This window comes from Pelodiscus sinensis, chromosome 16 (genome assembly GCF_049634645.1).
Source record: "Pelodiscus sinensis isolate JC-2024 chromosome 16, ASM4963464v1, whole genome shotgun sequence".
NCBI classification, from domain to species: domain Eukaryota; kingdom Metazoa; phylum Chordata; order Testudines; family Trionychidae; genus Pelodiscus; species Pelodiscus sinensis.
In genome coordinates this window covers 21,150,650-21,177,525 of record NC_134726.1, presented here as the reverse complement: position 1 = coordinate 21,177,525, position 26,876 = coordinate 21,150,650, and the positions used below count along the sequence as shown (strand labels likewise).

General features: G+C 40.5%; 1 protein-coding gene and 1 long non-coding RNA gene across 3 annotated transcripts in view; one reads left to right on the top strand and one right to left on the bottom strand.

Annotated features, from left to right (window-relative positions):
• The window catches only part of VPS35L (VPS35 endosomal protein sorting factor like), a 144,944-nt gene that overhangs the window by 57,095 nt on the left and 60,973 nt on the right, over positions 1–26,876 (bottom strand). The window contains exons 15-26 of the mRNA XM_006123143.4: positions 21,908–21,954; positions 15,145–15,256; positions 14,238–14,354; positions 13,753–13,806; positions 11,861–11,941; positions 11,480–11,542; positions 10,163–10,248; positions 6,826–6,906; positions 3,262–3,325; positions 2,184–2,282; positions 1,731–1,808; positions 292–406 (exon numbers count right to left, since the gene is read on the bottom strand). Coding sequence (XP_006123205.2) covers positions 292–406; positions 1,731–1,808; positions 2,184–2,282; positions 3,262–3,325; positions 6,826–6,906; positions 10,163–10,248; positions 11,480–11,542; positions 11,861–11,941; positions 13,753–13,806; positions 14,238–14,354; positions 15,145–15,256; positions 21,908–21,954 — 997 coding nt within the window. The remainder of the gene's footprint in view (positions 1–291; positions 407–1,730; positions 1,809–2,183; positions 2,283–3,261; positions 3,326–6,825; positions 6,907–10,162; positions 10,249–11,479; positions 11,543–11,860; positions 11,942–13,752; positions 13,807–14,237; positions 14,355–15,144; positions 15,257–21,907; positions 21,955–26,876) is intronic.
• On the top strand, positions 17,084–26,867 carry LOC142818603 (uncharacterized). Of its 2 annotated transcripts, none has more exons than XR_012896153.1 (4): positions 17,084–17,627; positions 22,400–22,471; positions 23,640–23,845; positions 26,212–26,867. It is a non-coding gene; the product is annotated as an uncharacterized LOC142818603 (long non-coding RNA). The 2 variants fall into 2 exon arrangements; XR_012896154.1 differs by lacking the exon at positions 17,084–17,627 and adding an exon at positions 19,420–20,496.

Below are 26,876 nucleotides of genomic sequence, written 5' to 3'. Positions count from 1 at the left end.
GATATGATTTTTTAAATAGCAAAAGTAGAGACTAAAATAAAGGAATAATTGAATAAATACCCAAATATCAGATCTCTCTTTTTCTACAATTCTGATATTTTAATTTTAAATGTGTTATAATTTGGAAAAATATATTTTAGAATTATTTTATTTTAGATTATAGCAACATGAGAAAGAATAAAACGTGAAAGAGTAAACTTCAGTTTCAAATTGAATATTATTCAGAGAGAAACATTCTGTTTTCTAGCAAAAAAAGAATTACTATGTAACTGAAACAAACACCTATCTTACCTTGTGAAAGGCACTGATTTGCCAGAGCTACCTGTCCAGAGTTCAGGTACAAATTAAGACGTGCAAAGATACTAGTCAGAGATGGAATTGTAATGAAGCAGAAAGCAACACAAGCCTAACGAAAGAAGAAAATATATGAAAACATGACTCAAATAATTTCTTAAATCAGAGGTATAACAATTGTATGTCTATGCCTATTAACTACTGTATAAAAGGCTCGGGGAGTAGCCGGGTTAGTCTGTAACTTAAAAAACGAGTAGTCCTGTGCAGGGTTGGATTAAGGCATGGGCTAGCCAGACAGCTGCCCGGGGTGCCAACCTATGGGAGGCGCCTGATGGCAGCTGAAAGGGGCGCACAGTGCCCCTTATAGTTGCCATCAGGCACCACGCACCCGGCTCCCGGATCGCGAGCTGCAGCAGCTCCCAGCGGCCACCCTGCAGCGGCCGTCCGAGGTGGGGGGCCGCATTAACCCACAGAGCGCCGGCCAGTAGCGCCCTTCCCCCCGCGGCCGTGGGGCCCTGCACGGCCAGGCTTGGCCCACCCCAGGTGGCCCCGGGCTGCGCGCCAGCGGCGGTAGCCGGGCCGGGCACGTGCATCCTGCTGTTGCCAGCTCCGTTCCATGCACTGGCACGGGGGCGAGGCTGTGCATGCGCCCTCCCCCAACCCAGGGCATAATTAAACTGTCTGCCCAGAGCGCCAGAATGGTTCGGTCCGGTCCTGGTCCTGTGGCATCTTAGAGGCTTAACAAAAATGAGCTTTCATGGGCAAAACTGACTTCTTTTCAAGCTCATCTGAAGAAGTGGGTTTTACCCACAAAAGCTCTCGATACTATATATTTTTTGTTAGTCTCTAGGGTGCCACAGGACTACTCAGGACTACTACCTACTGTAGTATAAGCTCAAGCAAAAGCTTAAAAATATGAACTTTCCACCACCTAACAATAATGGTCCACAAAAGATGTGAAATTCAAATTGACCAAATTCCTTTATTAACAGTGAAAACGATAAAATAAAAAGATTAGCTCAGAACTTCTTTGAAGGCTTTCTCTCTCCTAACGTTCCTTCCTCAGGAGTGATCAACCCACAGCCAGATCCTTTCTCTCTCCAGAAAGCTAATCCCACTTGCTGTATATCTAGGTGCCATGAATCATTTGACTGAGACACACCACCACCCACTTAGCCCTTCCCCAGCAACATCTGCACTTTCTAAAAGGGTGGGATAAGTCAGCAAAAAACTGACAGATGACTCATAGTTCTGGTGTAAAGACAAATCTGCACTAAGAAGAAAATATGCTGAATTTAAGTATTCACTTAGACTTTATAATAATGATAAACATTGTCATGCCATTTATCTTGCAGCACATCTTTTGTACATTCTTCTGTAAAAGTTACAGCTTTAGGTTCTAGTTTGTTATAACATCTGTGTACATGGGTACATACCCTGACAAAGGCGGCTGTCTTTCTGGAATGACTTCCTTTCATCAGTTTTCTTGTTTCCATTGCCAGTTGGTTCACAGACTATAAAAGAAAAGTAAGGCAATCTTATCTTTCTGTTAAATTAAACATATGGGAAACAGAAGTGGCCAAAGGGATAACTTGCTCATCAATTGGAGGATCCTTGTCTGGCTTGCCATAAAGAAGGAATATCCTTGCAGACCCGCAGGGGTCCGCAATCCACAGTTTGGGAGACACTGCATTATTACAATGCTACCAAGTATGGGGGTAAAGCAAACACTCGAAGAAAAATTTAGTGATAAAAGAAAGGCAAAAACAAAGTCCTCTCCTGAATTCCTAATGAAACAGACCTCAACACAGTAAACATTAGGAATTGTAATTAGGAGAGGAAGACCCGCCATCAATTAAGCCGGTATTTGCAGTTAAAATTTTGCTTACATGAATCAGCTGGACAAGAACAGGCTCCAGATTGCAAAACATTGACCTGGCTTCAACATAAAAACTCAGCTGCTGCTCAAAGTCACGGCCAAATGATACCTGGTATTAGGAAGATACCAAAAGTCACACTTATGACACAACTGCAGTACACTGGTTTTTTAAATCTATTTATGTGTGTTGAATTAGAGTGCGCGCTCTCTCTCTCTCTCTTTTGTTTGTTTGTTTGTTTGTTTGTTTGTTACGAAAGAGTTGCAATCAAGAATCTCAACTGCAATTAAGTAACTTGCTCATCTTCCATAATTTAACTTGTATGGAAGTCTGTAAGTACATTTTTTGTTTTTATTTTTATTAAAATACTATATAGTTTCCGCTTTATGTACTGAATGTTTTTCAAGTATACAACACTTAGCAGCTTTCAGACTTCTAGAAAAGGATCTGATGGAGAGAAGGATTGGAGTGGTTGCATTTTGAAACAAAAAATCAGCTTAACAGAAAATCCACATAATCCACACTACAAATGGATTAATGAATCAATCTTTTTATTGACAGTAGTTTATTATGTACCAAATTAAAAATGTTTTTTGAAAAGTGAGCATTTGGGGTTTTTTCAATCTAATTTAAAGCCAGTTTCAAATGGAATGCTTCAGGGTTCAACAACTGATATTTTAAATCTTATTTTTTGTTTTTAATTTTGTATTAATGCCCCTCAGGTGTGGGTGGCGGAATCACTGCTCACCTGCAACACTTCACACAGTCATGACAGGCAAGACACTCATTAATACTCAACTTTAACACACATACAGGTTTTACAAAACATTTAAAAATATTTAATAGAAGATTTTGCACTGTACACTTTAAACTAGGCCTGAAATACCGAGTACAGATCAACAGTTTTATTTCTTCAAAACATCTGCATATTTACTTCATTAAACATACTATGTGGGATTTTCAACAGACCCTGATCAAGTTGGACGCTTGAGTCCCATTGAATTTCAATGGCATTTAGGGGCCTACTTCCCACAAGAGTATCTTTGCCACAAAAAGTTTTCTGAGGTAATCACAAATACGAAGTACTCACCATTTTTATAAAACCATTGATCAAAGATGCTAGGATTCTTTTTTCATCTTCAAGTGTTAGTGCACTACAAAAATAAGTTTACATAGTCAATGTAAAATAAGCCATCTTAAAAAAAACCTACTTATATATTATTAAGGTTTAGCTATATACATATTATACAAACTCTTAAAATTTCTTTCATGTCCCCTTTATCTAATTCACTCAGAAAAAACAATCTTATATGCATTAATATACTATATATTTTGTAGAGTTTGTTTGTGTGCGTTTGTGGATTTGGTTTGTGCAAAATAAAGTCATACTTTGCAATTACCTACAAATACCAAACTTTGCATAAACAACCCTGCCACTTAAATTAGCTGAATGCATTAATTTTTACTAGGGATGTTAACTAGCGATTAATTTACTAGTCGAGTAGTCAATGGAATTTCCATTGACTCAACTAGTCGATAAGCACTTCCGTGTTCCGCCTTTGAAATGTACAAGAGCCCCTGCAGGGGGCTCTTGTGCATTTCAAAGTTGGTATGTTCCGTGGAGCCAAGGGCCAGAGGGAAGTCCCGCTGACTCCAGGCTCCATGTGGGCACTTCCGTTTCGAAATGCACAGCGGGGGCTCTTGTACATTTCAAAGATGGCACGCTACACGAGTTGGGATCAGCTGGGGAGTCCCCAGCTGAACCTGGGTTCCAAGCAGCATTGCTGCTTTGAAATGTCGGGTGGAGCCTGGGATCAGCTGGGGACTCCCCAGCTGATCCCTGGCTCTGTGCAGTGCTGCCACTTTGAAGTACCCCCTTCTTCTTGCCCCCCCCCCCCATTGCTGCTTCAATCTGATAGACAGCAAGGGGGGGAAAGAGGGGCGACTAGTTGACTAACCTGTCAACTATCCGATAAGCAGTTTAAAAAAACCCTTTAAATGTATTATTTAACATTCTTTCAGTTTTAATTCTATAGGGTGTTACTAGGGTGGTTTTTTTGTTTTGTTTTAAACTATGATTACTCAGCTGTGTCCTTTTAATTTTGTTATTATTACCACTGTCTTTTATATTGTTCTCCAGAAGTTTTGCTGTCACAAATCATACTAAAATGATACACTGACTTCCAAAATTACCCACAAAAGTATCAAATCTTTCAGAAAACATAATCCACATTCAATATGAGACAAATATACATCATATGGAAATTTATTAAGATAGATTTGTTTTGATGAAAATGGATAAACAGAAAGTTAAAATACAATTAAGTAATCCCATTTAATCCTTTCACCATTATGTACTTGTCTCCAGCTCTGACCTCCTGTGTATCATTTTCCTAGAGCAGACACCAGATGGAAACAAGACAATAGCTTTATCCAGTAGAGAAGGAAGGAAAACCTCAGAATGATTAGCTCATTAGTATACTGCCAATCAAAAGAAAGAACTGAGGGTGATCTAGATGGCTCACGAGACTTAAAATGAGATCTACATGTGGCTTGCCAGTTCAAATTTGGCATGGCTTGATAAAAGCAGGACCTGAAGAGTTATTACCATTCAACTCCTAATCAAGTGGCCAGTATTGTGTTAAGGCCTAGATCCTAGATTAAAACTCTGCCCAATCAAAGTTTCTGAAAAGTGGAAAGAAGTAACTTTAACTTCTTAGAATGCTGTGTAAAATGGCCATTTTTAAGAGCTGACAGAACAGAATCAAAGGAATGATGTAAATTAACCGCCTAAACTAAAAGAAGTGCTAATTAGGGGTTTTTTTCGTGGCTTTCAGCAGCTGTTTTTGTCAACTATAGGCCACTGGCAACTGTTTTGATTCTTTAATAATTAAATTTTATACTTAACTGTTTAAAGACTGAAAAAGCATTAGCAGGGCTCAACAAACACCCCGGAAGAGCTGGCGCGGAACGATCTGTGTGATGTAATGTCGTGTGTGCCACTCGGCGAGCCCTGAGTATTAGCATGTATGTAACCAAAGACACCACATAGTAGGGGTTGCCAGATGGTTTCAATAAAAATACTGCACACACTTCATTACATCACAATCTACATTACATCTTATTTAGAAAATACCGGACATTTATATTTTTTCAATTTGTTTCCCCAAACAGAAAGCTCAAATACTGGACTGTCCAGTTCAAAACCGGATACATGGCAACCCTACCACATATCCTAGAATAAAGCATTTGAACTTGTCATAATTTGAATTATGTGCCAAAGCTGATTTCCTCCATTGTCAGTGTATCTTGCATTCATTGACACTATATGAACTAAAGAAACTTACAATAATCTCTCTTAATATATAAAGAAGTTTTTCCTGCTGCGCAACAGAATGACATCATCAAGCTCTCTGGCCGCAAGGTCAGAGAAAGGGGGAGTTGGCGAGCATAGCAAGGGTGAAAATGTTATAAATTATCTTTACAATATTAGCACTAAATTATAAATGGCTCTTGAATGAAAGCACCATAAAAATTTGCCCTTACAAGTCTATTCAACCTACAAAGAAAGGACAGTTTTATAATTTAGACACAAAAATTTGGCACTTGGAAATCTATTCAAAGATTTCCTGTGTGATTTTGGGTGTCACTAAATCATTGTGTGAGACAACTTCCTCACAGTCAGAATTGGGATGATAATATTTCCCTACCTCACAAAGGGTGTTAATTATTAGTAAAGTGTAAGTCATATTAGCATATCTTAATATTAATATCTGTCCAGTGATTTAAGACAGTTGGCTAGAAGTTGGTACAGTAGTCCAGAGTGCTATATCATAGCAAAGTTGTTGGCACATGTACAGCTCTTATTTCTATTTCTAAATATAAACTGGCCTCTAACAACTGCTAAAAATTGAGTCAGGTCTGATCCATGGTTTATGAGGACTCAGCACAGCTGAAGGGGCCTGAACGGAAAAAGTAATACTGTTCTAAACTGTTCCAATAGTTAACAGCCCTAGAAAGTCATTATGAGAGACAGCGACCACTGGAAAAATCCCAGTATCATTTCCTGCACCCCCACAAGATGGGGTGTTTAAATGTAGGCATTCCCCTTTCCCCAGCAATCCCTGTACTCAAGAGAGATCCCCCAGGTATTTTTGTCAGTTTTAGGGCTGCTTTGCATACATCTGAATGTGGATGGAATAAACTCAATTTTGGGAGCTGTGTTTTAAAATGGCAAAGAGTGTATTGAAAACCTCTAAATACTGTATTGTTCACTACAGGTCCTGGAAGATTCTAGCTGCTTTTTATCCTCCCAAAAGCTGAAAAGGGCCCAACCTGGCATAGTTTCTCTTAACAGTATGTTTTTGTTGTTCTCAAAACATACCCTTGCTATCTCCTTCTACACTAAAAAAAACCTATTAAGTTATTGCCATTTTCCAGGTAGATTCTTTGTTTCTGCATTCAAACAAATCCATGATTAAATAGTAAAATATGTGTGTTATGATTTCACTGCACAGCTTCCGTTAATGCAACACAGAGAGTCATGCATAAATTCACCCTGAAACATTAACCTCCTCCAAAAGTAAAACTATACATCAGAACATCCGCCATTTTCACATATTCTATATTATATTACATGTAAATTTGATCTTACTTCACAGAATCATGCATGGTCTTGCACACATGTAGAAGAGCATTGAGTATGACTGGGTCTTTAGTAGCTTCTTGTTGATACCTAAAACACATTTTTTGGAAAATACTGAATAAAACACTGCAGTTTCTCCAAAACACAAAACAGTGGAAAACTAAAAATTCATATAATGCTAATTTTGTACAGGCAGCCTTTATATACTCTTATGAGCAGAGAACTGCAATGGTGAAAACATGATCTCTGTCTGTGCAATAACCTCCAAAGACTGTCTCTCACTGTGTCGCATCTCAATGTATTTTTCTTTTTACAAAAAACAGAGTAGATTTATATCTTCACAGTTAATAACTATCTGGTGGTGTTATGAAGTAAAGAAATCTCAGATAGGAATTTAGTCCCTTGGTTAATGTACGGCAGAACAGAACGTGTGATGTATCCTCTGTAAGTATGCAGGGACTAATTACAGGAACAATTTTATAACCTTAAAGATGCATCACCTTCAGGCACTGATAATCATTCCATAGATTCATACCAATGCCAAAAAACGGAATTTCTCAATTATCAAGAGAATGAGAAATGCTGCTCTATTTCCTAGATAATATTTCCAATGCCATTTTTAATAGATATTTGGAAAGAAACAATTTTCTCTCCTGTACTCTGAGCTCCAAAGGAGGAGGAGAACGAAAGCGCCTCAACACTAGCACAGTCTATCAACTGCCAAAGGCAAGGAAGCAGAACTCAGTATGCAGTAAAACAAGGCAACCTGAAAGAGATAAAGGGCAGAGATGTCTAGTCCTGATGATACTAAGGATGTTAATTATCGGGTAACTGACTAATCGAATAGTCGATACATTTGCTGTGTGGAGCCCAGGGTCAGCTGGGGACTCCTCCACTGACCCCACGCTCTATGTGGTGCTGCCGCTTTAAAATGCCACAGCAGCGTTTCAAAGCAGCAGCGCCACATGGAGCCCAGGGTCCATGCAGCACTGCTGCTTTGAAATGCCATGTGTAGCCTGGGGACACCCCAGCTGGCCTGGACTGCACACAGCTTTTCAAAACAGCGTTACTGCGTGCAGCACGAGGTCTGGCCCCAGGCTTCAACTGGTGCTGCTGCTTTTAAGTACCCCCTCTTCTTCCCTCTCCCCCCCCGTCTCTATCTATCTAATAAAGGCAGCAGGGCTGGGGGGGGGAGGGAGTGATTAGTCAACTAGTCCTTCACATCCCTAGATGATACTGTATTAGCTTACAACCACTGTATCTTTTACTGTAACAGAGCACTCAGAATAGCCCCTGTGAACAGACCAAGCCCCTTTGTATCCCCAACCCCATAAAACCACCATGACGCTGGCATTCAATTGCATCTCTTTCCTGAGGCATAGTTTCACTGACGACTCAAAAACATGGAAGCATAAACATCTTCTCCAGAACCCCATATGCCTCATTTACTAATGGCCCAAAGACACTCCTACTCTCTATATGCCGGGAGGAGCCAACTAGAACCACCTGCCATTGAAGGTTGCTGGAACAATTTTATAGTGGCGGTGCTGAGAGCCACTGAACCAAACTATGAGCCCTGGATATAGTGAAATCCCTTTAAGTCAGCAGGTGCTTCAGCACCCCCTGCAGCTCAAGTTCCAGCACCTATGTGGATGATCAGGTTACTCAGGATATAAATATAGAGATTAAGCACCTGGACAGAGGATCTTATAGTCTATTGGTACCTAACAAAATATTAGTAGGGCAATTAGTTGTTCATTCTATTTGTACTGAATATGTTTTTTCTGCTATATAAATGCATAGTGTTAAACTATACATTCATTTACTTGACTCCAGTTAAATATTCTTTGCCAATATAGTATTAAAAGCTCTCCACTTAACATATTGCCTAACAAAAGGGGATTACCAAAAGAGTGGAGTGGGGCCATCTCACTGTAAGTGGAATAGAGCAGAAAATATTTATCTCCCAACTCTGTGTTAAGCAGAGGGAAGCCTGAGAACTTCATGAATAAGTGCACTCCTGGTTTTTCCAATGGCTTCAGGTGGCACCACTGGCACCAGGGCAGCACATGGACAGTCAGTGGAAAGAAAGGGACAGGGACAGGTAAGAGCTGTCCATGTGGTAAGTGCAATATCTACAAATCATAAGAATTTGGCCTTCTGTATTTACAATAACATTTCTAATGCACTTCAAATAATGTTTTCTGGGTTTTGGCTTGGTTTTTAAATGTATCCAAGGTGCATCTTCATCATGGTCAAACACTATTTGCAGGCTTCTGACAACTACAATTAATTACATTTTTGAAAAATTTAACACTAATAACACAAGACTCCAAACTTGGCACCATTGACTGCACAATCTGTTACACAGAGTATCCTGGGAATATATACGATTGACATAATGCAGTACAAACACATTAGTCACAATCTGAATGGCTATTTATGTTTCTCAACTATGGGATCAAGAAATCTTAACAGTCTTCTATTTCTAACAGACCAAGTTATTCTAGCTAACCTTTCGCTATTTGTTTTTTCACGCCTGACATATCAAAACTTACTACTTCTGATTGGAAGAAATCTAATTGAAACTCAGATACCACTTTTAAATTATGTACTGCTGCTCTCCAATTTGATTATTGGAAAGATATAAGGCAGTAACGCATCAAAATATTTTGTTTTAATGTCAATTATTATTCTGTTCTCTGAGAAGATTGAACATAAAATCATCTTCTGATATTGTTTTCCATTCAGAAAGCATTCATTTTACTGTAACAAACATGTCTGTCTGTTCCCTTTCTTGTTCATATGTGAAGATGTCCGCCAAGGCTAGGAATATTATGGCACTGTATAATGTAAACCAAATCAAGCAATGGAAACTGAAGAAATTACAAAGAACAATTAATCCGTAATAGAATCAGTAACAACAAACCTGTTTATTATGGGTAAAGTCAAATAATATTTCTGAAATAAGGTGGGTGAAATAATATCTTTATTGGACCAATTTCTATTTATAAGAGAGATGAGCTAACTCAGAGCTCTTTCAGGTCTTGTCTTTCTAGTATACTAAGACCAACACTCTGCAACGACATTGCATACAATTTATATTTTTATCAGCAGAGATTGACAAGATTACTAAGAATTATTTTTCAGTGAAAATCAGAGTAATAAACAACTGCTGTATAAAAAGACTAATGAAAATTATAACTTTATATTTTATTCTTAGAACCTGGAATATGTTCTACAGCCAAATGGACTGCAAACTTATTCATGCTATCTCCCATAACAACTGTTCAATAGATTGCCCAGATCATCTAGAGTACCCTTAATCAGAACATTTTCTACTTACTTAATAAAAGCTTCCATAATGCACTTGCAAACCTCCACTCTCACACTCTCTTTCTGGAACATATCCAGGAATGGTAAGAATTTCTCCTAAAATACAAATTTTTAAAAACCAGCTATATTAAGGTATTTTACACACAAAAAATTTTAGACTCTGTGCCGAGAAAGAAAATCTGTCTTAAGAATCAACAAGTATAAATATTTTAGAAATATGTAAAATAATCTGAGCTATGAGTGTATTAGACCAATTTTTACCTCATTTGAAGAAAGGTTTTTCCTCAAGGATCAGTGATTAGGTACTGAGAGATTAAAGCAGGGTGGTGGTACTAATGGAGAAATCCTATAGGCTAACAAAAGAGCTAGTTTATTGGCTCAGAGTATTCTGTATAAACACGTAACAGGTCAGACAGAGCTCATTTAGCGAAATGTCACAAAAATATGGAAAACCAGTATGTGTTATAAAAGCAATAATAGGTTTGTGGCAGCATGGATACCGAAGCAGCGTTCACAGGAAACTCTGAGGACTCTCGGAACAAGGCAGAGGGTATTACAATCCCAAAGAATCTGTCATTTTGGATTTTTCCAGGGCTACTTTTGAAGCTTTAGAATGTTCAGATGCCATTTAAAGATGCTGAATTTGGGAATCGAGAAAATTAGTGTCTGTACTACTCCCAAAATATATCGACGGTAACATTTTCAATGTGTCCAAGTGACTTAGGAACCTAACCCCCCTGACTTTCAATGGGCCTTAGGTGCATAAGTCACTTAAAATGGGAGTTTTGCTCCTAAATCACCTCGGGACATTTGAAAAGTTCACCCTTAATAAAGTTTCAGGAATTTAAGCAGACTGTCCTCTCTTCTCTTTGTAATGCAAACCCCCTCTTGGCCTCCCAAATCTTTCCTTTGCCCCTTAATCAGCACCAGAAGAGTTGAGCCTGAATTCTTTTCTATGACATACATAAGCATTATACTAAAACACTTTGTTAGCTATTTTCAGCATAGAATACAAATAGGTTGTATTATTAGTTAACCTAAACTCCCTTTGATGGCTGGCTGTTTCTGATACATTGGACTAAAGATACTAGAGAATTAGAAAGTATTAGAGAATTTTATAGCCCAAGAAGGAAATAGCATGATAGGCTGGAATGTAAATAATGGATTTTTAAAGAATGTAACAAGAGAAGACTTCTGATGGTGTTTTAAAAGTTTTATACTTGACAAAAAGTACTTCTAATTATTTAGATAAGCAAATTAGGTTAGCTTTCCATATAAAAACAATCTCCACACAAATTCTAGAAAACAATGCAAAGTTATGACTTACCACTGAAAAAAGTACAGAAAAATCATGGAAATAGGTGACAACTTTCTGAATAATTGACTGAAGCTAGAAGAAAGAAGAAACAACTAAATACATTACAAATCTCATTTTAAAGTACATAATAATGGTATCAATGCAGATCTAGCTACAAATCATTCCATTTAGTTTATTTTACTCCAGTTAATTCCCTTATTCTAGATTTATACATTGACCTCCACGAATAAAACTAGAACATTGTATCACAGCTTTTCTTTATTCCAAAGAGCTTCCGGAGTTACAAGAGGCCATTTAAAATATTATGTAAGAGAGCTCAGAACCCTTTGTGCTTGCTGTTAAAACAAAATTAGTTATTTATAAAGTTGGTAAATCAAAATAATCTCTAACCTGTGGATAGGCATCTTCGAATGCACGATCTGGAGTCATGTGTTTGATAACATCTGCCAAAACAGTATTGACCTCACGCTTCTATGCAGTGAAAATTAAACATCACAACACAGCATCAGAAATGGTGCAGAAATCAAATTAATACTTTGTTAGTACTAAGTTAAGGTTGAGAATTTATCATTTATAAAAGAATGCATTTTTACATGACTATCTGAAACCAATTCCACAAGCCAAATACACAAGGAAGTGTTGGAACTTAACTTCATTTAAAAGTTTGGGACCCATCACAAAAGTACGAATAAAGACATTACCTGGCTAGCACACTACCTTCCACATCCTAATGACTATCAAACAATGGGTACTTAAGAACAATTTGCACCTTCTCTATCAGCTTCATGTAATATGAATAGTAACAGATATGTAGCCGTGTTAGTCTAGTCTAGCAGAAACAAAAAACAGGACTATGTAGCACTTTAAAGACTAACAAGATGGTTTATTAGGTGTAGAGCTTTCGTGGGCTCATCAAATTTGATCTGAGGAAGTGGGTCTGGCTCACGAAAACTCATCGCCTAATAAACCATCTTGTTAGTCTTTAAAGTGCTACATAGTCCTGTTTTTTGTTTCATGTAATATGAACACTCTAATGCACTATTTTTTTCCCTTCCTTCTCCCCCATCCCACTCATCCTCTATTTATTTTGGAACTGGACTTTTAATATTCCACTCATCTGAAGAAGTAGGTTGTACCCACAAAATCTCATGATACCATCTACATGTTTTGTTAGTCTTTGAGGTGCTGCTAGACTATTTGTTATTTTTTAAGTTTTATCTGAAAGCACATCATTAGTTAAGGTTCAAACAGGCACCAACTGTAAGACTGCTGGTTTCCCCAATATATTCCAAAAACAGATTAGAAATATATTCATGACTGATCAAAGGGACTCCTTTAAGCTTCTAATTTGTATTTATTCAGCGCTCACATTAGAAGATAATCTGGTTTCACAGGAATTTATCTCGTCCCCAATTGATATTAATTACATACTAAAAAGTCTAATGTACAGATATTATAGATAGAAAAGTTAGTTGTTTATTGTATTCATTGTTTTTTCACACTGTAAACGGCTACACAGTTACTTACTGTCTCTACACCAAGGATGTTAAGGAAGGAGTATTTTGCTAATCGTGTAGTTGATACAAATTGTGTCGATAAATGGGGGCGCTCTGTAGAGCCACAGCGGAGCTAACTACTGGACTCAGGAGTTCCAGTTCTCGCCGGCACCAGGACCACTGCAGCTCTGCATTTTAAATGTAATAAGAACCCAGCGCAGCAGCGTAGCAGAAATGCAGAGGTTAATTCCGGCACTGGGACTGACCCACTAATACAGGCCTCTTCCTTATTAAAATGCAGAGGCGCAGAGTTCCTGGACTGATGCGCCAGATCCAGCAGCCCCTATTCACAACAGCCACTGTGGATAGGGGCTACTTCATGGCAGCAGCCCCTGTCGGTGAGAGGGCCCCAGCTCCCAGCTGGGACCACTGCTGACAGGGGCTGCTGACTGAGAAGCCTCCCCTACCCTGCCCCCCGCTACCTCTGATAGAGGCAGTGGAGGGGCGAGGGGAAAGCAGGCAGCACTGCAGAGCCAGTGCTGGGGGGAACAGGCTTTTAAGCTGGTTCCCCCCAGCACCAGCTCCTGTTTCACTCCCCCTTTTCCCCTACACACATGCTGCCTCTCATACAGAGGCAGTAAGGGGGAGTGGGGAAGCAAGTAGTCAAGTACTCAACTCGACTATCCAATAAGCATAGACTTATTGGGTAGTCAAATACTCGCTTACATCACTAGTCTCCACACAATTAAAATTATTTTTAAAATACTTCTAGACATTCCTACATACCGTAAAGTGTCTGCAGGTATACTCCACCCACACTTCCGCACAGTTAATATAATCCTAGAGGAAATGGGTATGTTATGGTCAAAAGAATGCATCACCTTCAAAATGTGTATTAAGTTTGAGTCTATGTTTACTTAAACAGGCTGCTGGAAGAGAATTACTTGGGCACTTGCCTGGCATTTAGATCCAAGCAGGCACAAGGACCTACCTACATGCTTACAAATTTCAGAAGGGGGCTCTGGTGTACACAAAAGGAGTACAAAAGGTTCAGTTCCTATAAAGTACATGATTGGTATGCTTACTGATGAAGCAATTATTGAGTATTTAGGAATGGTGAACTGGGCAATGCTATGCTCAGTGTATATTAAAAGCTCATATGTAACTATGGGTTTTTTTTTTTAAATCATTATGAACTGGCTACCACTGCATCTGAAATAGGCAAGTCAGTTCCAATTTACCCCAGAACTCATCTCCTATCAATGACTCACCTGTGGGTTCTTCAATTTTGTGATAACCTTCCAGGCTTCATTTAGTATCTGAAGGCGATCACATTCAGGAGGATCAGCCATAGCCAAGTTTAACCCCAAAGAGCGAAAGAGAAGATGCTGAGGAAAGATCAGATGATCCTATCAATTAGAAAGTCTCTATAAAACAGATCACATTTCAAAATACTACTGGTTACAGAATTATGAAGTTGGTTAAGACACTCAAAGGTCATATATTTTTGGTCTCAAAAACTCAACAGTAAGGATTTTTTGTTGGAGAAGTCTAAGCAGTTAAATTTAATTAGCAACTTAGAGCCTATATATTGAAATGATTCAGCATTAAGATCATTTGCTTTTGATAGACAAACAGGTGAGTACTATACTCTGTTCTGCTGTTTAACATGCATACTTATTTGGCAGATTTCTGAAGAAAGGCTCAAAATAGGCTCTCGGAGAAGTCAGAATCTGCTCCCATTGCAGTCAACAGCAAAACTCCCATTGGCTTCAATGGGACAAGATAAAGTTCCTTAAAATGTCCAAGTGCGGGCAGTAGAGTCACACACTGTGTAAAGGAAGCCACAAAATAGTTAATTCCAGCACTGGGATTGACCAGCTAATAAAGGCCCTTCCTTATTACTAATAAACATCAACAAACCCCCTTTTGATCCACCCTCTGCTGTTGCAGAAGAGAGAGTTCTCATCTCCATTCTTATTGGACCCCTACCACTTGTAAAGGATTTAGAATTCAGGAATGAAACAGGAATAGAAATCACTGTGTTCTAGATAATAAATTACCTTATTCTACACAGCATAGAGTCCCCATTTTTTAATCCTGCGTGACCAACAAGATAAATGTATAAAGTACTCAGCAAGGTAATGAATAAGGAGTGCTTTAAGTTGCAAAGCTTACCTTGGGGAATCCAGATTCATCACACTCTTTAATCATGCCAATAAAATCCATAGACCTTGCAGCAATAAACTCTGCTCTGAATGCTGACATCACTGAATTCAATAGCAATGCACTAAAAGGAAAAATCACACAAATCAGTGCAGCTAACCATAAATCAAATCACTTTTAAGTGTCTAGTTTACACTGATCTGGATTCTAGAGAATGCTTAAATACCATTCAGTTTCTACTTAAAATAAAAAAGGGCTACTACTACTTGGTTGAACAAGACTGTAATTTCTTTGGCAAAACAAAAAACATTAAGGCTGGAAATGCTGCACTCAACCTCAGACAAAACTGTTTTTCCTTAACTCCAGGGAGATCATCATATAATTGCCTTTAAAATGAATTTTACATTAGATTTCTTATGTAAGAATCAAATTTCTTCCAAACTATCACTAACTGAGAGCAGATTTCCTTATAATACTGCCACATCACTCACCAACCTGGAGACTATTGGCTATTCAATAAAAAGAAACAGTATTCTATTTTCTTCTTCTGTCTGAAGACGCTACAATTGAAAGTATCCTTTGGTTTAGTGAAACCTCTACTGAAGCTCTGTTGCACGGCTAATTTCTATTAAATGAGCTGGTAGAACAGAAGTAAATCCACATGATTACAATAAAGGTGACTATTAATGTCTACAGAGTTACTAAATTAAACCTAAAATTTATATTGTAATTCAGCTCTGAAGAGAGAATCCAATGTATTGCATTTCAGAAAAAGTAACTTGGTTTGACACAGCATTTTAAAACAAACATTCAGAGCCATATTCTGCCCTGATATGCATATCCACACCTTCCACTTGGACTTGTTAACCCCAGCAGAATTGGCACTTGATCATTCACTCTTTTGAAGACAATACAGTGAATACTGTGTGCAATTTACTGTGTGCCAATCTTTTGCAGAACAGACAATGAATAGCAGCATTACAGAGGTCACGAAGCACTTAGAAGGAATTTGCCAGTGGTCTTGACCGGTGTTCTCTATAAACTGCATGGCAGCACAGCTTCATAGGTAATTCATCAGCCCCACCCAATCAGTTAGCTCCATGTGGGTGAGGCTGATTAATCACCCGTGAAGCTGTGCTGCAACACAGCTTAGATTAGAGCAGCGGTTCCCAACTTTTTCCAGATGGGGACCCATTTTGACAATTCAGGAAGATTTGGTGACCCAAGGCAATTCAAAAATGGGGCAGAGGAAGCCAGCTGGGGAGACACTTGGCGACCCTTTTGAAATGTAATGGTGACCCATATCTGGGTCCCGACCCATAGGTTGGGAAACCCTGGACTAGAGGAACACTGGTGTTGACCATACTTTTTCATGCCATTCATACTGTTGTCGACAGCTTGTTGCCCAATTTAGCTGCTGCCTTTCACTCAAATGGCTGAATTTTAGTGATACTGCATATACGTAGGCTATGTCTACACAGCAGCGTTATTTTGGAATAACTGATATTATTCTGAAATAACATAATGTGCAGGGCTCGACAAATGCACTCGCCCGCGGTGAGTAGATTTTCCCAGCTTGCGAGTGCAGGGGCAGACTGGCCCGGTTGGCCATTGTGACGGGCTGGCCAAAGCCCACACTACGGATGGCGCAGCTCCATCCGATTCGCTGGTTGGCGGAGGAGCACAGCACCACTGGGAAGGGGGAAGTGCGGCGATTCTTCCCACCGGGCTGCCTGAGTACAGCTCCAGCACGAGGAGGTGGGACAGGATGCCAGGACGCTGGCGTGACCTCGCCCCACTGATTTCAAAGGGCCGCGGCAGCTCGACTCTGGCCACGTGTCCCTGGGAGCTGGCTGCAGCGCGCAGCACAGCCAGGGCCAGCCCCGCCGGCTCCAGTCTTGCCACGGCTCCAGCCCCCCTTTGTCTCCGCACCGCCTGTTCCCCATGTGAAAGGAAGGTATTGAGGCCTACCCAGAATATGTCAAATGAGCACCAGTATAATTGTAAGTGGAAAGGAAAGGCAGCACTCAGATACAGGAGATAAAAATAAAAACAAAATTTGATTGGTTGACCAACAATAACCCCGCTTTTAGGGAAGTAAGTAACTCAGACAGCAGTATGCAACAAAGTGCTGATTACCCCAAATGGAGCAGACGAAAGTTTTTTGTAAGGGCAGAATGAGACAACAAAAATCTAACGTCAGCAATTGTCAGGCGAGTGGAGGAGTACCAAAATACCGAAACAGGGTATATAAGGTGGGCTGAAACAGACCACGAGCGGACGGGTTGCGAATCCGAAAAGCCAGGTCTGATCAACCAGGGCTCCCTCCCCGGCGCTGAATCTCGCTGCCGCACGTAAGCTCCGAAAGGGGAACAAATAAGCTCCGAAAGGGGAACGAATACCGGTCGTAAGTTGCAACGAAAAATCCAAAGAAAGGAAAAACATAAAGAAAAGAATATCTCCTGAATCTAAGCAATGCTTCTATCTTTCTTAACGTGAGTATTATATAACTGTTAACTCCATAAATTTCTTAAAGGTAACTCAGGAGGGTATATCAGTAGGAGAAGTTATTATTTCTTGTTATTTTTAACTGTACTGTTTTTCTACTTTTTCTTTGTATATTATATTGTCTTAAAAGAATCAAAAATAATGAATTGATTTAAATGGAAAATTAATTATAAAGTAAATAGAAAAAATAAATAATCTTTGTTTGACCCTAAAACGAAGTATTCCTCTCTCTGTGGTTTCAAATCCTTTAAAGAACCAAACCCGGTTACCGAAACCCCACACCTCCCCTGCACCCTGGACCCCCTGCTCTCCCTCTTCCCTGCGACCCTTTGGCTCTGCGCCGCCCTTATACCCCGCACCCTGCTCCCCCCGATCCCTTCCCCCCCAGCTCTGCTGCCCGTTCCCTGCACTGCCCCTACACCCCGATCCCTCTGCCCCTCCTCCTGTTCCCCGCATCCCATTCCCCATGCCTCCACCACACCCTGGCACCCTGCTCCCAGCAATCCCTGCCCCCCCCAGCTCTGCTGCTCGTTCCCTGCACTGCCCCTAGACCCCGATCCCTCTGCCCCTCCTGTTCCCCGTGTCCCATTCTCCGTGCCTCCACAAAAGCCTGCTACCCACCCCTGCATTCCTCTAGCTCTGTGCCTCCCGTTCCCGCGCCACCTCCGTACTCCCCCACCATTCCCTGCACCCCTCTGGCTCTGTGCTGTCCCTGCACCCTGCTCCTCCTGTGGGCCAGGAGTGAGGGGTGCTTGTCCATAGGGAGGGGCTGGACAGGGCAGGGAAAAGGCTGCTGTGACCCAGCAGCAAGTGAAAGGGGGAGTTCACTTGAAGGGCCCTTGCCTTTATGGAAAAAAAGAATGAAAATGCTATTTGTTATTTATAGGGCTAAAATGCCAGAACAAAAAGGAAAAACAAACAAAAAAAACCCCATTGCAAAATGAAACGTGTAAAAGACAACAACAAAGGGACGGGGGGGACAGCAAAAAACCTAGAGCTGGCCCCTGGGGAGGGGAAGGAGCTGGGCTGGGCGGGGCTGTGGGGAGCGGAGGGGAAAAATATGGGGAAGGGGCTTGTGCTGAGGGGAGGAGGTCAGGAGAAGAAGAAGAAGAAGAAAGGGGAAGGCACCAAGGGACAGGGATGCAGGAGAGACAAATGCCAGGGGGCCAAGTGCAGACAATGAGGTAAAGGGTAGGAGGGGAGGTGTCGGTGGGAGGGGGGACAGGGTGATGCTGGGAGAGGAAAGGGTAAGGGCACTGGGAGCTAGAGAGGGAGGGGGAGGTGCTGGGAGAAGGCTTGAAAGAAGGGGTGGGCATGAGGAAGGCGGGGATGGAGCAAGGCATCTGTGAGGGCACAGGGGCATGAGGAGAACGGGGGCAGAGGGTGGTGAGGGGGTGGATATCAGGGAAAAAGGGCAAAAGGGGAAGGAGCAGTGAGGGAAGGGGGAGGCACCAGGAGGGTGTAGGTGCCAAGGGATTCTGGGGGTGAAGCAGAAGGGCAAACACCTGCAGGGGAGGGAGAAGCACCAGAGGAGAGAGAGGCAGAGCAGGTGTGTAGAGGGAGGTTTTAGGAGAGGGGATGAGGAGGGGTAGCTCACATGATCAGAGTGGGGCTACTGGAGGAGTGGGCACAGGGCAGAGAGAAGGGCTGGTGGAGGGGGGCAGGTCTCAGGAAGGCTGAGGGCAGTGAGAAGGGCAGGAGTCAGGACAGCAGAGGGTGAAGGGTTGAGGGGCACCAGGGGAGCTGATGGAGCAAGGGGAGGAGACATGGAAGCAGAGAGAAAAGGTAAAGGTTTATAAGATATTTATTAATAACCTGGGTGATATTTATTAATAACTTATTAGTAATTTACTGTTCTTATTCTTATTAGGAATTTATGCCATTTAAAAAAAAAACACTTTGTGGGGAAGGGTGGCGAGTAGGGTTTTCCATAATTTGTCAACTCCTGATAATGTGCATCCACACAACAAGCCTTAATTTCAAAATAATGTTGAGATGGAAGACTTCTTACTCTAACCTCATTTCATGAGGAGTAAGGGAAGTCGAAGGGAGAATGTTCTTTCAATTCCCTGCTGTGTAGACAGCACCAAAAACCAAATTAAGCTACTTCGACTTCAGCTACACAATTGACATAGATGAAGTTGTGTAGCTTAATTTAACTTTCGCCCTGCAGTGTGTAGATGTATTCATAGTTTGTGAATAATGTGGGCTTCAAAATTTAGCAATGAAAATCATTACATAAATCTATAAAATACCATTCAATGAGGTGCTCAGAAGAGGTGAGAATTTTGCCTATGATGTTGTTAACCTAAAAAAAATTGTCAGAGCTGGGTTATTCAATTTCCAATTAGCTAAACTATATAAGCATTTGAAAGTTCAAAAATAAACTGAAATTAACAGTCCATTAAAACACAAAGGAAATATCTCAGTTCTCTTGGTGCTACATTGTGAAATTTGCTTTGCTGCAAAGCAAACAAGAGAGCTGTGTACAGACTATGCAGAAAAATAAGTCTTCACAACCCAAAATAGCAAAAGCTACTAATTTAAAGAAAAATGCAACAGAATGAACCAAAAATCCATAGACAGAACAGTGTCTAAAAACATGATTTTTGCCCCAATACAGCAATGTCCTTGTCATGATTATGAGGGTTAGTCAACAGCCTGGGGATTAAGGGGTTAACTACACCTAGCCAGGTGGAGTGACCAATAGGAATGTAGGTGGGACTTTTCAAACTGGGACAAAGGAATTTGGGTTTTTTCTTTTTTCTCTCCCTTTTGTCTCCCTAAGAATTCTCTGCAGCTACAGAGAGGGACAAGCATGTCTCTCTCTCTCCAAGACACCATTCTTCATTTTCTGTAAGTAGGGTAAAGTTTAGGCAGTTTCGTTAGGTTTTATTGTTTTAAGGATTGGGTATGGGATCTGAGATCTGGCACTGCTTAAAAGATGTTTTGGCTTTTCTTTATAACTAAGTTCTAGGCCCATGGAGTTTCTCCATGAGTATATTTTGTTACCTCCCTATCTAGTCATTATGTTTGCAACAGGAATATGGTTGTAATAATAAAAGTTCTTTCTTTTCTTTTTATTAACCGGGCAGTGGTTAATTGTGTGCCTTGATTTTTATCTTAGGGGTGAGATTTCCCAAATGATCTTCCCCCTGATTTCATCATCAACATTTGGGTGGTTGCAGCGGAAGTTTTGTTCCCAAGATCTAGGTTTTTAAGATTTTGGGGGATGTTTTATACCAAAGCCTGGTAGATAAGGCTTTGGGGTACACTTGCTGGCCCCCACTTCTGCATTTATCATGCCAGAGTGGGAAAGGAGCCATGACAGTCCTCACCACTGACTTTGAAAAAAAACTTCTCCAGCACCTTAACTGAGTCACATTTGGAGTTACAGAGTCTTTCTTTTGGTTAAAAAGGTAGTGAATTTCTGGTTCTTCACCCAAAGCGTATTACACTAGCTTGATGTGCAACAGAAAAATTAATCATGTTTGAAAACAATTTTCACAGATCTTCTCCCTGCTCACCTACTAAACCAAACCAAAGCCAGAATGTGTAAGTTAAGCTAAACCATGCTCACACAATTCAAAAAGAGGACTGAAAACTAACAAGTAACCTTTCTGTAGTCACTAAATACAGTTAAGCCTGTGCACATCAAGCCAAAGTACATTCTGATGTGGGTTAATGTGTGGAGATAGGATGAACTGTGTTTGAAAACCTTTTTCTGTTCATTTTTCTAGTTCAGATAGGGACTAAGTTAACTAGCAATGAATCCTTTCTAAGACACAGTTGGAAGATTATTCTTAGCCTTAAAATGGTACTGTTCAGTCACCTAAATACACCTGTCCTTGATCCAGCTCAGATGCTCTGCAACCTCCCTCCAAGTATACACATACTGGCAAAATAGAAAAAGTCAAAAAGAGGAAAAAATGAAAATGCAGCATGTATAGTTTTCAAAGGAAATGGCTGGTAGCACAAAGTATGGGTAGTTCTCAAAGGAAATGACTAAAAACACAAAATATCAGAGGGTTTAATCCTAGCTGAACTCTGGCGCATCTGACAATTGGGTCATTTAACTTTTTGTCACAACCAAACTCCCTGGAATTTTGGGTGAAAAAAAATTCAGGGAGCACAGATGCTAAATCTCAGTTTTAGTAAAGTATTCTGCAAAAAATAAAATGAGACACATTATACAAAGAACTGGATTATAAGAATAACATAAGATTGATATTTCTGACTCATGATCTGTTGACCATGCAGTACTTACTTGTTCCCCAGTTTCTTGCACCTCTCCATCATCTCAGTAAGCAGAATCTATAAAGGTGATTTAATTCAAATTAAAAAGTGTGGACTACCCAAATAAAAAAATTCTCACAGCTTTTGGAAGACTGAACATTAACTATAGGAGAATTTCATTACCTAGCTACTACATTCCAATAATCATATTTAACACTACATCTAATCAAAAGAAACTTATGGGTGGTGCAATATAAAACAAATATATTGCATGGATAGTGAGACATTTTAATCTAACATGCTACTTTATTTTATAAAAGTCAAGTTTCCAAGTCTTTAGTCATGTCTGGAAAAGGTTATCCCTTTGAAAAATGACAGTCAATTACCTCTGGCAAGAGAGTAGAATACTATACCACTATCTCTTTATTGCAGGATGCACACACACAGTTTCAAGTTTTAAGTAGCTTGATGGCTATGTTAAGCAATTACAAAGCCCAAATCTTGCCAAATTTTTCTTCATCAGCTTATATCAGTATGAGAGAAGGATCCAAACAGAATCAGAAGATCAAGAAAGCAAGATGATACCAGTCAACAGGTCAGTAAGAAAGAAAATGCAGTACTGACTATTAATTTAAATGTTCACATTTGTGCTTTATTATTATTTCCAGTATACAGTACATCTATTTTCCTGTGTACAAGATTTTACAAATGTATGCTCATATTTATTAGGGTTTATTCTATCCTTCTCTATATATGAGCAAGAGCTAATTTCTAAAAAGGTAATTTTTAAAGAAGCCTTTAAACAGGAAAGCAAACAGCATATTTAAGTTCTCCCCATGACTAGGCTCCCTTCAGCTTTCTTCTCAAATGTGGAAGTGTTGTAATGTCTCATTGGAAATTAATTTTTGTTTCACACTATTTTTAGGTTGGTTATAACATTATGTTGATTATGTTTATAAATTTAAAATGGTGCAATTTGCATCACTATGTTGATGAAGCTGTGCAAAGAACAGCACCACAGGGTTCTGATGCACAATCCCAGGAGACATGTTATGCAGAGACCTGGATAAAGCAATTAGATGTGCATTCTGGTGCGGATGAGGTTTCACCTTTAGAATTTCTTTAGCATCTTCATAATTTAAAAGCATTTACATTATTCAGATTCTACATAATCTGTAAACATGTACTACAACAAGAATAGCTTTATATTTACACTATTTCATTTGATATTATTAAGGCCTGTTAGCACTTCTTTCATGCGTGCAATCTTTATGCTGCTCTTTATCTATATTACTGGTACTTCTCCCATTGTTAGAGTCAAGCTTAGAGGGCAACCATTTTTCTGGATCACTTTCTTTACCCAGAGGATCTCTTTTTTTAAAGTCAACTTGTATTACTTCCACTTTCTTAAGAATTCTGCATCTGATTATGATTGTATCAGAAATGTTTCATGTTTTGTGGAACATTTAAAGATCTCATAGACTCGCCTTAGAAAATAAGGTACTATAAATTATTATTAAATTGAGATAAAATTTCCCAATTATTTTTTCAACTGCAATTTTTTATTTCTGCTAGTACTATATTTTTATCCTAAGAGTCATACTATAGATCTATAACTAACACCTGCTCTACATCCTTCAAAATGATGAAAAAAAATCAATTTAGAAAGTTACTTCTTATAGTTGCTTGTGCCATTTCTCATATATCATATGCTATCCTTCACAACTTGTTATATGTTTAAAATGTTTTTCTTGTTTTAAAAGGGATATAAAACTCAAATCAGATCAAAATGAGTTACCGGGCGGTACCAGGCCGCGGGAAAATAATACCCGGCCTCAGCGTGGCTGCCAGGGTGTTCCGGGCTCCCGGACTGCCTGTGCAGCGCCCGACTTCCCAAGCCCTCAGCCGGGCTGGGCGGATGCAGCCGTATGTTTCAGGCTCCCAACAGAGGCATAGTGAGGGTTACCAGGTGAGCTCTTATTGCTGGCTGTGGAGGGGGAAGGAAGGATTGGATATGGGCCGCAGGGAAGCGGGGGAGGGGGTAACCATCTGGCGGAGGCAGTGAGGCTGGCTGGGGGAGATCGTGGGGCTGGCTGGGGAACCGGCCGACAGAAGCAAGGCTGGCGGGGGCAGCAGGGCTTGCCAGGAGAGATCGGGAGAGAATCGTCTGGTGGGGACAGCAGGGCTGGCCCAGGGCGGGGGTGGAAGGTGGGGGGAAATTGGCCAGCAGGGAGCGGGACAGTTCAGGGCGCACACAGATCCTGAATAAAAATGTAAAAGCAGTGCCTTCTAATATCCCCACTGCTGACAGTGAGGTTTAAAGGCACGACAATGTGTCAGAAAGGAGAGAACCTGGTGCATTCACCATCCGGAATGAGAATATGGATAAAAAATTCCAAAGATGGTGTCGACTTTCTGAAAAAAAATGAGCCCCTTTTCAATGCACAATGTGGTGGTGCAGGGTTTTATTGGATTACAGTCCATTTTTCCAATCCATATTCCCTTAACTTGCTGGTAAGAATGTTGTGGGTGGCCATATCAAAAGCTTTGCTAAAGCTGGCCCTGGGGGCTTTGGGAGGACCAAAACCAGTGTATTTGCATATTCGTCATTTGCTTAATGAATATGCAAATATATGTTACCAGTCCTCCGAAAGCTCGTGAATGGATTTACTGGTCCCTGTGTCAAAAAGTATGGGAACCCTTCACTTATAGAATCATAGGACTGGAAGGGACCTCGAGAGGTCATCGAGTCCAGCCCCCCGCCCTCAAGGCAGGACCAAGCTCCGTCTACACCATCCCTGACAGATGTCTATCTAACCTGTTCTTAAATATCTCCAGAGAGGAAGATTCCACCACCTCCCTTGGCAATTTATTCCAATATTTGACCACCCTGGCAGTTAGGAATTTTTTCCTAATGTCCAATCTAAACCTCCCTTGCTGCACTTTAAGCCCATTACTCCTTGTCCTGTCCTCAGAAACCAAGAGGAACAAATTTTCTCCTTCCTCCTTGTGAATCCCTTTTAGATATTTAAAAACCGCTATCATGTCCCCCCTTAATCTTCTTTTTTCCAAACTAAACAAGCCCAGTTCATGAAGCCTGGCTTCATAGGTCATGTTCTCTAAACCTTTAATCATTCTTGTCGCTCTTCTCTGTACCCTTTCCAATTTCTCCACATCTTTCTTGAAATGTGGCGCCCAGAACTGGACACAGTACTCCAGCTGAGGCCTAACTAGTGCAGAGTAGAGCGGCAGAATGACTTCACGAGTTTTGCTTACAACACACCTGTTGATACAACCTAGAATCATATTTGCTTTTTTTGCAGCAGCATCACACTGTTGACTCATATTCAACTTGTGGTCCACTATGACCCCTAGATCCCTTTCCGCCATGCTCCTTCCTAGACAGTCGCTTCCCATCTTGTATGTATGGAACTGATTGTTCCTTCCTAAGTGGAGCACTTTGCATTTCTCTTTATTAAACTTCATCCTGTTTACCTCTGACCATTTCTCTAACTTGCTACGGTCATTTTGAATTATGTCCCTATCCTCCAAAGAAGTTGCAACCCCACCCAGTTTGGTATCATCTGCAAACTTAATAAGCATACTCTCTATCCCAATATCTACATCATTGATGAAGATATTGAACAGTACGGGTCCCAAAACAGACCCTTGCGGAACTCCACTTGTTATCCCTTTCCAGCAGGATTTAGCACCGTTAACAACAACTCTCTGACTACGGTTATCCAGCCAATTATGCACCCACCTTATCGTGGCCCTATCCAAGTTATATTTGCCTAGTTTATCAATAAGAATATCATGCGAGACCATATCAAATGCCTTACTAAAGTCTAGGTATATGACATCTACTGCTTCTCCCTTATCCACAAGGCTCGTTATCCTGTCAAAGAAAGCTATCAGATTAGTTTGGCATGACTTGTTCTTCACAAACCCATGCTGGCTATTCCCTATCACTTTATTACCTTCCAAGTGTTTGCATATGATTTCCTTAATTACCTGCTCCATTATCTTCTCTGGGACAGACGTTAAACTGACCGGTCTGTAGTTTCCTGGGTTGTTCTTATTCCCCTTTTTATAGATGGGCATAATATTTGCCCTTTTCCAGTCTTCTGGAATCTCCCGTCTTCCATGATTTTTCAAAGATCATAGCTAAAGGCTCAGATACCTCCTCTATCAGCTCCTTGAGTATCCTGGGATGCATTTCATCAGGACCTGGTGACTTGCTGACATCTAACTTTCCTAAGTGATTTTTAACTTGTTCTTTGTGTATCCTATCTTCTAAACTTACCTTCTCTCTGCTTGTATTCACTACGTTAGGCACACCTCCAGACTTCTCGGTGAAGACCAAAACAAAGAAGTCATTGAGCATCTCCACCATTTCCAAGTTTCCTGTTACTGCTTCTCCCTCCTCACTGAGCAGTGGGCCTACCCTGTCCTTGGTCTTCCTCTTGCTTTTATAATGTAGTAAATTCTTGATTCCCTCAACAAAAAATTTATTTGAAAAAATTATCTTTGCAGCATAAGTCACTCAAATCTCTTGTCTTGGCACCCCAAACAGATTTTGTATCTGGCACTAGCCTTGTTTTCAAAAGACCTCACCACACATTAAATAGTGGGGAATACTGTCCGACTTCTAGGAAAAGGTGAAGGACTAGCTAGGCATAGAGTGACTTGCTGCAGCACCTTCACGCCAGGTCAAGGTGAGGACATCAACCCATCCCTCCTCCATGTGAACAAAAGAGAAGGGCAACAATTTAGGTTCATGCTGGCACAAGAAAAGCCCTTTTTTAACCTGTACCAGGAGGAGCATCACTCTCAAGGGTAGTGAAATACCTGGTTTGCCATGACCTGCTGTGCGCTCTATGGTAGTTGCTCTTTTCTCAGGGTACTGGAAAGGCATTTTTCCCCTCACTGCTAGACTGGCCAAGGTGAGTGGTTAGGTTTGGGCTGGGTTTGTTTGGGGTTTTTTTTTTTTTGGGGGG